The sequence below is a fragment of the Salmo salar genome, chromosome 11, assembly GCF_965601325.2.
Source record: "Salmo salar chromosome 11, fSalSal1, whole genome shotgun sequence".
Taxonomy (NCBI): Eukaryota; Metazoa; Chordata; class Actinopteri; order Salmoniformes; family Salmonidae; genus Salmo; species Salmo salar.
The window spans coordinates 31,160,925-31,173,067 of NC_138301.1; the positions used below are offsets into that span (position 1 = coordinate 31,160,925).

A 12,143-nucleotide genomic window follows, 5' to 3' on the forward strand; every position below is an offset into this window, starting at 1 on the left:
ACATACAGTACCTCTGTGGTCAATGTAAATGCCATATTTGACTAACAGGTGACATCTTGTGGATGGATGAAGGTCTGAAAAACACTTTGTTGTGGTTTTTATTATTGAGCAGAGCATGTCATCACGCCAGCCATAGTATGCCTTTGCCCTTGAGATATGACTTAGTTAATTTCATACAAATGAACAACAATTTGACCCCAATTGCTAAGCTGTGAAAAGAAACCTCAATGACTATTCTTATCCTTCTATGGGTATTTCTGTGTTTTCTTTTCTTAAGGCCCTATATCTATTGAATGCCACCCTAATGTACATTAACTAATCTTGTAAAGTTGCTTCAAAATTATACATTTTGTAATTCAACATGAATATTTGACTTGTTCACACTTTATTTCAGCCAATCAATTTCAATTGAAGGGGCTTTAATGGCATGGTGTGCAAATAGTTAAAGTACAAAAGGGAAAATACATCAGCATAAATATAGGTTGTATTTAAAATGGTGTTTGTTCTTCACTGGTTGCCCTTTTCTTGTGGCAACAGGTCACAAATCTTGCTGCTGTGATTGCACACTGTGGTATTTCACCCAATAGATATGGAAGTTTATCAAAATTGGATTTGTTTTTGAATTCTTTGTGGGTCTGTGTAATCTGAGGGAAATATGTGTCTCTAATATGGTCATACATTTGGCAGGAGGTTAGGAAGTGCAGCTCAGTTTCTACCTCATTTTGTGTGCAGTGTGCACATAGCCTGTCTTCTCTTGAGAGCCAGGTCTGCCTTCGGCGGCCTTTCTCAATAGCAAGGCTATGCTCACTGAGTCTGTACAGTGTACATAGTCAAAGCTTTCCTTAATTTTAGGTCAGTCAAAGTGGTCAAGTATTCTGCCACGGTGTACTCTGTTTCGGGTCAAATAGCATTCTAGTTTGCTCTGTTATTTTGAAAATTATTTCCAATGTGTCAAGTACTTATATTTTTGTTTCCACTGCTCACTTGGCAAAATGTTACAATCCCACGTAAACCCAGTGCAGTAGGTGGGGCCTAAAAGTAGTCGGAGGCAGAGTGCCAGATCACTCTCGTCCTCGCTCTACCGTTGTTGTGAACGATGTTATCGCAACATTCGGAGAGCGAACAGAATTCGCAAGATTCGAATCGAGGAAGTGGGGTGATTGCAGAACTACTGTGCAATTCTAATGCTTATTGACGCCATACCGCGACCCGAGCGAGAAGAATGACTCCCCGGAGAGTGTTCGCGCTACCCAGGCAGCAATCCCTGTTTCTTCCGGCCGTCCTTAATCCTTTTGTGCAGGAGGTGAAATTGGCCAAGGCTGACATTATCAAAGTGAGTATAAAATGTAAAATAAATCGATTAACTCATTCATTTATCGGTCACAGAACTGAGGTTGGTATTCAAACGTAAACAGTTCTACTCCACTACCCACCGCTGAGCGCAGCCGGGTGGTTGTCCTCTAGCTCCTCGGCTGTGTGTGTGTCTGGTGGTGCGTGACTATAGCATACAGTACAGGTACATAGCTAATCTAAACCGATGAAACCCTGACAATCCTTTTGTAATACCTTGTTATTGTGTAACACAAACAATGAATGCATTTGTGCACCCTTCTGGAAATTCCTCCAACCATGTGAATTTCTAGAATGAAAAGTCTATAACGTGCGTATTCCTTGGTCAATGGTTGCATTGTTGCGCATTATATGTTGGTTAGGAAATGTGTTTTAAAATGGCTCTTTAAAGTCCCTCTTTCAGTGACATGAAGTCAATAACCTAAACACGTTGTAGATCTGTAAAAAAAAAACTGGTGTGTGTGATGTTTTTTTCTCTCTCTTTGCAGTGTGTATTCCGGGGAATCTTCCTGGTGCCTATCCGTGCCATCTTCCTGACTCTGGTTCTCATGGTAACATGGCCTGTTGCTGTCGTAACAACATTCTTGCACCCTCTCAAAGGAGCAGTGGCGCCCATGACCGGATGGAGACGGTAAATATACTGCAAACACCATCCTGTGCCACTACTGACATAGGTCTGTATGTATAACTATTGTAATGAAACAGCAGGCAGGGAGCAGGTCTCGAACCCTCGACCTTCAAGCCAAGGAGCTGATGTAGGCTACATTCCTTAACAGCTTGACAGTTCGTTTTTTGTTGAAGGTGAACAAGAATTAAGCTAGTGTGAAATTACGTAGTTGCGTTTCTCAATGTGTGAAATTCCCATCGCACTTGATGCATAGGAGCAATTCCACATTAACAGAACTGCACAAACAGCACAAACTATTATTCATTTACCAAATGTTGCATGTGCACTGTGTTTTTGTAACATTTTCTGTGGAAATAGTTCAAAATAGTCATTGTGCATATAGTTGTGTGGTTTGTTTAAAGTGAAAATATGTACATTTTGGGGCGAAGGACCAAATTCACATAGAAATATGAGTTATAGATCTATCATTCTACATGAAAGCAAGCATAGGAATCGGTAGATCTGTTCTATGTGCACTTTCAATGCTTCCCGTTAAGTTTTGTTTTTGAGTCTTTTACTTTCGGTTTTGTACACCAGTTTCAAATAGCTGAAAAAACTATTATTTTGATTATGGAAACTATATTTCATAGAGGTTTCAATGGTACAATGATTGTCTACACTATACTAGCTTATTTTGTCATATAAACTGAAATTAGTCTAACTATTAGAGTTTTAGCAACCAGGAAATGGCATAGAGATTCCAGCATAGTGCAACTTTATCTTTGCAGTCATTGTTTTTGTTTGAACTAGATTTTAAAGTGAAAAATCTGTTTCAGCATCACTCTGTTACCATGGAATTGCCAATATACATCCAGAGCTGTGGGATTTTCACACATTGAGAAATGCATGAAGGACAAAGGAGTAACAACTACGCAATTTCACACTAATTCTTGTTCATCCTCAACTAAAAACTGTGAAGCTACTAAAAGGAATGTAGCCTACATCAGCCCTTTCTGTGTATTTATTTATTTTTATTTAACCTTTATTTAACAAAACAAGTCAGCTAAGAGCAAATTGTTATTTAAAATGACGGCCTACCAAGAGGCAAAAGGCCTCTTGCAGGGACGGGGGCTGGGATTAAAAGAAAAGTAGGACAAAACACACATCACGAGAAGAGAGACAACACTGCATAAAGAGACCTAAGACAGCAACACATGATAACGCAGCATGGTAGTAACACAACATGACAACAACACGATAGCGACACAACATGGCAGCAGCACGACATGGTAGCAGCACAAACATGGTACAAACATTATAAGGCACAGAAAACAGCACAAAGGGCAAAAAGGTGGAGACAACAATACATGATGCGAAGCAGCCACAAGTGTCAGTAAGTGTAAATAATTGAGTCTTTGAATGCAGAGATGGAGATAAAACTGTCCATTTTGAGTGTAGCTGAAGCAGTCTTCATTAGATCTTGTTTGTATCGAAGGAAACAGTATCTACCTCTTCTTCTTTATTTCCTCAGAACGGAGGGGGTCATAGAGATATGTAACATGAGGCCTGATGCAACACATGATAAATAAACCAAATGTGTTCTTCTGTGACTCAAAAGCAGCCCACTTCCCTCTCTCTTTGATTGTATGTGTTGATATGACGTGACCACAGCTACATGCAGCTGCTGGATGTTTATCGCCCGTGTTCAAGTCTGTTTTATTTGATAGTTGTCAACACTAACTAGCTGATGAACATGGAGCACCAACTTAGCTCATAACAACTTAGTACAGTACTACTGACCCTCAAAAGGCTAAGTTGAGGTCCTGACAACACACAGATCTATGTTGACTGTAATATTGGTCCATTCAGATGTAGGCTATATGTATCCATGTTCAGTGTCTCTAAGTGAATATTCCTGACAGTATACAACTGTTAGTTTAATCTGTATAGTTTCATGCTACATGTCTGTTGATGTTTGACTCTCTGGTTCCCCAGGTTCATGTGTCGGCGTGTGATGGCGTTCCTGGGGAGGTCCTACTACTTCTTCATGGGCTTCAGGGTGGTGGTGAAGGGCCAGCAGGTGAGCAGTGCAGAGGCCCCCATTCTGGCTGTGGCCCCACACTCCACCTTCTTTGATGGCATTGTGTGCATCGTAGCAGGCCTGCCCTCCACTGTGTCCCGCACTGAGAACCTCGCCACTCCTATATTCGGCAGTGAGTGTTGTTTCTGTCTGGGGTTTTTTTATTAGAGGGATTTTTTTTTAGAGTGTGTGTTTGTGAGTTAGCAGTAAGTGTGTGGGTCTGTCAACGATAAGTGTGGGTATTTATGCTGATTCTGTTTGCAGATTTAATATCCGTTAGTGTTTATCTGATGTGTGTGTTTCCTCTCTCCAGGGTTTGTGCGGTGCCTCCAGCCTGTAATGGTGTGTTAGTGCTGAGCGATTAACTGACATTTTTAAACAACTAATTGACCAACAGGGGTTCAATTATTTCATTTCCATTTAGTTCGTTTTTTTTCTGTGAGCTCAATGCGTACATTGCACACATTCTCGTACATTCTCTAGAGATAAATCAGATACAGCCTGAACTGTGTGATATAGTAGGGAGTTGTAGTTTCCAACAGGCCAATATTCTACATAGTTTAGTGCATAAAACGTGGTAATTAACTACAATGACGATGATCTTTTGCGCATCTGCTTGTCCGGTCTATGTTTCTTTTACACCTGCAGCGGAAGACAGAAGAATGCGTGATCGTGAGGTGATATAGAGAGCAGATGTTGCTTCGTGAGGCATCTCTAACTAAAAATACATGATCTTATTGATTGATAGTTGGTATTCAGCAGTCATAAAGTATGCCTTATTTACTTTGAAGAATTACAAAATAGTGATTTGTCAGACAGCATAGGTAGCAATGATGACTTGAAATAAAATAATAAAGCCATCAAATAAAACAAATGTAATATACACAACAGAAATATTTGATTAAAGTAAAGTAATGTGAATAAATGGTGGTTAATAAGTGATAAGCAGTAATGGTCAGTCACTACCATCATGGGACCTTTATTCATTGTTTTATTCTGTGTTGTTACAGCATTCAACCCACATAATGCATAGTGCATTTAATCTTTAAAATAATAATCATACTCAAAACACTAAAAAACACATTGCTCAGCACTAGTGTGTGAGTTTATCTGATGTGTGTTTCCTTTCTCCATCCAGGGTTTGTGCGGTGTCTCCAGCCGGTGTTGGTCTCCAGACAGGACCCAGACTCCCGTAAGAACACCATTATGGAGATAGACAGCAGAGCCAAGTCTGGAGGCTGCTGGCCACAGGTCTGTCGCATGCGTATATACACACACACAGTCTTGAATAACTAGCCTTGTGGGGACACACAATTCAGTCCCATTCAAAATCCTATTTTCCCTAACCCCTAACTCTAACCCTAGCTCCTAACCATCAACCGAATTCTAACCCTAACACAAATTCTTAATCCTAACCTTAATCCTAAACCCCCCCATAAATCCCATTTGCTCTTGTGGGGAATAACCAACTGGGGTCCATTTTTTTTATTAGTTTACTATTCATGTGGGGACGCGTATAGTTAAACACATCCACACACACACATACACACAGCCATTTGACATTTTTTATCATAATTTATCATGTCTTGTCTAGCTTGTAGTCTGATAAAGAGCTTGGGAATGAAACATCACACCTTTTCATACCAAGAATTTGCCTTGTCAACTTCCTCTCGCGTGACATATCCTTCAAACACAATTTCTGTTGCTACTTCTTTGTTATAGAAAGTCTGCTTCATTCAGCATAGAATGAAACATTGGACTAGATCCACCTACATTGTCAGTGGCAGTAGCCTAGTGGTTAGAGCATTGGGCCAGTAACCGAAAGGTTGCTGGATCGAATCCCCGAGCTTACAAGGTAAAAATCGGTCGTTCTGCCACTGAGCAAGGCCGTTAACCCACTGCTCCCTGGGCACCGAAGACGTGGATGTCGACTAAGGCAGCCCACCGCACCTCTCTAATTCAGAGGGGTTAGGTTAAATGCAGAAGACACATTTCAGTTGTACAGCTGACTAGGTATCTCTCTTTCCTAAAATAAACATTTAGTTATTTATGTTCCAGATCCTGGTCTTCCCTGAGGGGACTTGTACAAATCGCTCATGTCTCATCACTTTCAAACAAGGTAGGTTGAACTTCACTACCATGCTTATTTTTAAATAGGAGTAGAAACACCTTTGTGTGGATCCAAGGTATCAACTTATACCAAACAGTGTAGTGTTGATAGGGCATGAAAATCATGTGGGACCCTACAATGTCCATGTTGTATTCCCATTTAACAGGCTGGTTGTCATTTGTTTATAGTGAAGACAGACAGCCTTCCAGGAGAGACACACAGTACCATCCACACTAGTGGTGTCATTGACTTAATGCAAATTCACTTGATGCAAATTCACCACCATGCGGTTGCAGAATGGTGTTCATTTAGCTTCTTTCTGGGGTGCTTGTGTAACCGGTGTGAAATGACTAGCTAGTTAGCTGTGCACGCTAGTAGAGTTTCAATCAGTGACTTCACCCGCTCTGAGACCTTGAAGTAGTTGTTTTCATTGCTCTGCAAGGGCTGTGGCTTTTGTGGAGCGATAGGTAATGATGCTTCGAGGGTGACTGTTGTCGATGTGTGCAGAGGGTTCCTGGTTCAAGCCCAGGTTGGGGCGAGGAGCGGGACGGAAGTAATACTGTTACAATTGTTTTGACACAACACCTCTTCATTTACTCCCAGTATGCTACATGCTATGTGCCTCATTGTGTGGTCAGTCAGCTGATGCACACACAATGGGCTTCTCCAGAGTGAAGGGGCCTGAGTGTATCCATTACTTCCTGAAACAGAACAGTAGCCATAGCGACATGGAATAGATTGCACGATGTAATAATGAACTTCAGAAGGAAATGACTGACTGATTATCTTCACTCAATACCAAGAACTAGGCTATTAAGATCTGAGTGAATTGTACAGTAGCACTTTCTATGGTTCAATGCTAAAGCTGTAAACCTGAGAATGCATCTAATAATCAATGCAAATAACAGCATACAAGACCATCAATTACACTCTATGGCATGTTACACTTTTTGCATAGACATTTGCACCTAACTGAATTACTTTGTTTTACTGCAGTGCCAATAGCCAAACCCACAGAAATAATATGAGTATCTTCCTTACAGTACTGATTGGTATATTGATCAGGGTTAGATGAATCCAGCTTCTGGTCTTGTTATTGGTTGGACGTGTACTGTGGGTAAATGAGTTGTCATCGGCTGCACTCTGTCCAATTAGTAGGCTGTCTGTGCTCCTGTGTTTGCACATATAGGTCGTGTGTGTGTGCTCATTAAGTTAGAATAGTAGTCAGTGCTGGAGGTCAGTAGGGTCTCACTCTGTCCCTCTCTCCCCGTCAGGTGCCTTCGTCCCTGGGGTCCCGGTGCAGCCTGTGGTCATGAGGTATCCCAACAGACTGGACACTGTGACTTGGACTTGGCAAGGCTTCAGCTCGTAAGTTTGCAGTGCACTCAGTGGATTACAATCATCAGTGTTGCCTCAACGCTTCGACGCTACATTTCCCCTGTTGTTTTCCGTACAGTCTCTCACATTGCAACTATGTTCCTGTAACTTCTCCTCATGGGCCATAGTTAGGCCTCAAACTCTGGGAATAGAGATTTTCACTGTTGAGCGATGAATTGTTTTTCAGTTTAGTAGGCTTACATTTCAATCTTGTTGTATGGGATTACCGTTATGCCCTTTGAATAGAGGTGATGATGATTCGTGGTGATGTTCTTTCAGGAAAACCCTGCTGCTTCTCACTCTGTCTCAGCTCTACACCAATGTAGAGATAGAGGTTAGTATTAACACACTACACAGGAATACTTACTTAGGCCAAGAGATAATGACTTCATAACACATTCATTAGCAGTACTTATGTGTTATGTATGGTTTGTGAAGGTGTTATGTATGACTTATGAATGTGTTATAAAGACCTTATTTAGGTAGCCCTCCAGTTAGCCTGTACTTCCTGGTTAGTCCCTGTTTTGACCTTTGCCCTCTCCTCCAGTTTCTTCCTCCAGTTACCCCTACTGAGGAGGAAAAGAAAAGACCTGTGCTGTTTGCCAGGACAGTACGAAATGTTATGGCCCAGTAAGTGTGTGTGTGAATGGTATTACAGCATTTTAATAATAGCTTCCTTATGTCTATTCTTACCCATCTCTTCAATGCTATCCCTATGTGTGTGCAGGGCCCTGGGTGTGCCAGTGACGGACCACACATATGAGGACTGTAGACTGATGATCTCGGCTGGGGAGCTCACCCTGCCCATGGAGGCTGGTCTAGTGGAGTTCACTAAGATCAGCCAAAAACTTGAGTAAGACTGGCTCCTCTGATGCTCTAATACTGTGCTATTGCCACTGTGGCAACACACTATGTCCTGTTATGTACTGTTGTGTCACCCACTGGCAAACTCCACACTGGAGTAACGCTACCTTACACAATACTGCTTTATTTGTCCAACTGCTACATCGGCAATTGGTAATAGTTGGACACACACACACAGACCTACACCCTCTTCCTCCCCTGAGTAAGTCCTTGTGTCCTGCCCTCCTCCTTTCCTCCCCGGTCCCCCTCAGCCTGAAGTGGGACAAAGTGAAGAAGGAGCTGGAGGGCTTTGCAGCCGTGGCCTGCTCCTGTAAAGGAGGCCGCATCACAATCCAGGAGTTCGCCAGCTTCCTCAAGCTGCCCATCAGCCCCGCCCTGCAGGAGCTGTTTGCTCTCTTTGACAGGGTGAGAGCCAGTCACATCTAGTTCGGTTCAATCTCTCTTCGAGGCTTTCCTAGGTTGTGTTGGATTGGTGCAAGCTTGGCTGGAGGAAGTCTACACCATATTTCTTACAACATTCCTTTGAAAACTACAAAGGGAAGTGTACGACTGCACTATTCTTTCAAAGCGTGGAGAATCAGACCACAGCTATTCTGTCTGTTCTCTCCAACCTGTGACTGGATGGGCTAAGTAACCGAAGATTTAGTATGCTGTCCCCCGCTGCTTTGTTCATAGAGAGGGTGAACAAACTGTCTGAAGAAATAAAGGAACCATTGTTCATCTTGGAAAAACATACTGTATTGTAGTCCACTGAATGCAATGTGTAGTCTGGCTTTGTTAAGTGATACTTAGCTGTCACTCTGTCTCTCTCTAGGATGGAGATGGCACCATTGACTTCAGAGAGTATGTCATCGGTGTAACCATCTTATGTCGGCCAGCTAACACCGAAGAGGTCCTCCGCACAGCTTTCCAGGTTCGGCCAATAAAAACCCTGCTTGTTGCGAATGTTGCCGTGTCACATTTAGCTGTCCAACACATGACATTGGGGCGTTGGAATATAGCTGACGCAGACTGTCTGTGAGGTCTACCCATGGTTTGGAAGCAATAGAGCAGCACTCAGTGGCTATGATAAAGTCAAATAGGTGTGGGGGGTACTGTGTTTTGTAGTTGTCTGAGGGGGAAATTAAGTAGGTTTGAAAGCCACATGGTCATAAGAGCAATCTCGATTTCAATAAGCAAGCCTATGTGTTGTCATTACTTAACTAATTGTCTCCTTCTCCTCAGCTGTTTGACACTGACGCGGACCAAAGAATCACTCATGAAGAGTTCTCCTCCATGCTTCGCTCTGCTCTAGGCGTGTGTGACCTCAATGTCTCCAAACTCTTTAAGGAGATAGATACAGACAGCTCTGAATTCATCACTTTCGGTAAGTAGACCCTTGTGAAGGTCAAAGGTTATCTGAAGTGGAAGACTCCAGCATGAACTAAAGGCAGCTTGCCTTGCCGGAACACCGTAGAAAAGGCCGGGTTGAGCCTTGGATCTCTCCATTCTAGAAATATAGAAAGATAAATACTATATGGATTTGAAAGTGGGTTTTTAATATTTGTATAGTTTTTTTTATCCTTCGTTTTTTTAATTCCCATAGGATATTAACATTACTTTCACCAAAAGTAGCCCATTTTAAACAACAACTTTGTGGAATTTTATTTTAATTTTTATGCTGTAACAGAATTGCTTCTTTAGTCGCTGACAATTTGAATATAGTTCTGATTTGATCCTCTCTGAAACTGAATTCCAGGTATTGTGAGCATTGATAATATACCAGATATACTACTTACTGTAAGTTCTGATTTGATCCTCTGTCTCTCTATTTCCCTCTCCAGCCGAGTTCCAGGCGTTTGCCCTGAACCACCCAGAGTATGCCAAGCTGTTCACCACCTACCTGGAGCTCCAGCGGTACCAGGCCCTCCAGGGGGTGGAGTCAGAACTCTCCTCCACCAATCACGTCTGCTCTGAGGACAACCAGGAAGAGAGCATCTCTGACAAAAAGGACGACTAAGTCTGAGGCAGAGACTGACGTTGTGTTCGAGAGCATTAGCATACATTTTGCTCAGTAGCTGATCACGGACGGAGCAAACTGACTGATCTACTGTTAATAATACGGTTATTTAAGATCCAAGGTGATTTGTTGATCAGTAAGTCTGCAGTTGCCGACTGCAATGTCGATCTAGATCATGTACAGAGACGGAGCTCTCAGTTGAATACATAGACAGACGGACTACTGAGTCTGATGAACCACAACAGTCTTTTCTATTGCACTGATTTTAGAGAGCTGGAACCTCATTTTGACAGCATAGTAAAGTATTGTGTTGACCACATAGGAAATAGGATGATGTATGTTTAAATTAATGTTGCTTTTTTACAAAAATAAATCATATATTTTTTGCTTAAATTCTTTCTATGATTTTTTAGTGCCTTAATAAGATTTGTAAGCAAGGTTTGTAAGAGCTATTGTTTGTGTTTCTGTACAGATGGGGTGGAATCATAGACCTCCAAGTATATTATTTCAGATCCTTGTTGATGTCAGTAATGTGGTCATAGGAAGGATGAGCAATATACGGATATCCACTTAATCCTAATGCTTTTAGGAAGTTGCTCATAGCAATGTTGAACTTTTTGCCAATGTTTTTTGTAGATTCCCCTGCTGATTTTGATTTAAGGAATCCCATTGTTTTGTCATAGTTTTGCCTCTTCAGATGAAAACCCAACTACATAGTGCCAGCCCATAATGTATGTAAATGACCTGGATAACCTTCTGAGATGACTGTATCCTGTACTCTTTAATGTGTCTACCTGTTCACCTCTGTTTTCTACAGAGGTTCCTTGAAGATAACTGAAAAGGCTGCCAAACGTTGCTTTCGTATGAGTTGAAAGTCTTTAATATATGACTGGATTGCAGAAAACGTCATTAATACATTTTTCTAATGATATCAACCCAATCTGGCAACCCAGTAAAGGAGCAATAATACAAGCTATAACGATACATGCTGTGCTTTACAGTTTTTCCACTGCTCAGGGACACGCAATGTAAGTAGTGCTGCTGTATAATTAGCTAAAGGTTTTGCTTTGCATCTGTTTCTATTTGCATTTCCATTGAAGAGTGATGTTGCTGAGGCAGCAGTTGATCCTTATGGCTTTAGCCAAACTAAAGCCCAAGCATCTACTGAAAAATAAGGCAATTTGTGAGCAAAAAGGCAAGTGTGCCTAGTAATACAACAGTGTATTCCAGGGGGTATGTATGGTTTCAAGTTAACTAGTGTGCATTGTTATTTATTTAGCAGAGCGCGTTGTTGCAATTATGTTAATTTCTGTGAACACAGCAAACTTCCTTTTTTTGCAATAAAATCCAGTACAATTTTATATTGTATTTTATAGCTTTCAAACTTCGGTAATTAGTCTTTTTGCTTTCAACTTTCTTGTTCTAATTATGTGTATTCTCCCTGTTAGTGTACTGACTTGTGTGTATGTACAGTGAGGGAAAAAAGTATTTGATCCCCTGCTGTTTTTGTACGTTTGCCCACTAACAAAGTAATGATCACTCTATAATTTTAATGGTAGGTTTATTTAAACCGTGAGAGACAGAATAACAACAAAAAAATCCTGAAAAACGCATGTCAAAAATGTTATAAATTGATTTGCATTTTAATGAGGGAAATAAGTATTTGACCCCCTCTCAATCAGAAAGATTTCTGGCTCCCAGGTGTCTTTTATACAGGTAACGAGCTGAGATTAGGAGCACACTTAAAGGGAGGGCA

At 41.4% G+C, this 12,143-nt stretch overlaps 1 protein-coding gene across 1 annotated transcript; it reads left to right on the forward strand.

Annotated features, from left to right (window-relative positions):
* The first annotated feature begins 1,037 nt into the window (after positions 1-1,037).
* On the forward strand, positions 1,038-10,780 carry LOC106562418 (lysophosphatidylcholine acyltransferase 2). Its single transcript, XM_014127296.3, has 13 exons — positions 1,038-1,333; positions 1,839-1,981; positions 3,953-4,170; positions 5,176-5,288; positions 6,096-6,156; positions 7,422-7,515; positions 7,804-7,858; positions 8,072-8,154; positions 8,252-8,377; positions 8,640-8,793; positions 9,203-9,301; positions 9,613-9,754; positions 10,212-10,780. The coding sequence occupies exons 1-13, from the start codon at positions 1,223-1,225 to the stop codon at positions 10,385-10,387; spliced, it is 1,575 nt and encodes a 524-aa protein (XP_013982771.2). The 5' UTR covers positions 1,038-1,222; the 3' UTR covers positions 10,388-10,780.
* Positions 10,781-12,143: the final 1,363 nt, after the last annotated feature.

Bases quoted from the DNA above. Each gene is read 5' to 3' on its own strand.
- LOC106562418 (XM_014127296.3), top strand. From the start codon at position 1,223: ATGACTCCCCGGAGAGTGTTCGCGCTACCCAGGCAGCAATCCCTGTTT. The intron at 7,516-7,803 runs GTAAGTTTGCAG...ATGTTCTTTCAG, and splicing joins ACTTGGCAAGGCTTCAGCTC to GAAAACCCTGCTGCTTCTCA. The intron at 7,859-8,071 runs GTTAGTATTAAC...CCTCTCCTCCAG, and splicing joins ACACCAATGTAGAGATAGAG to TTTCTTCCTCCAGTTACCCC.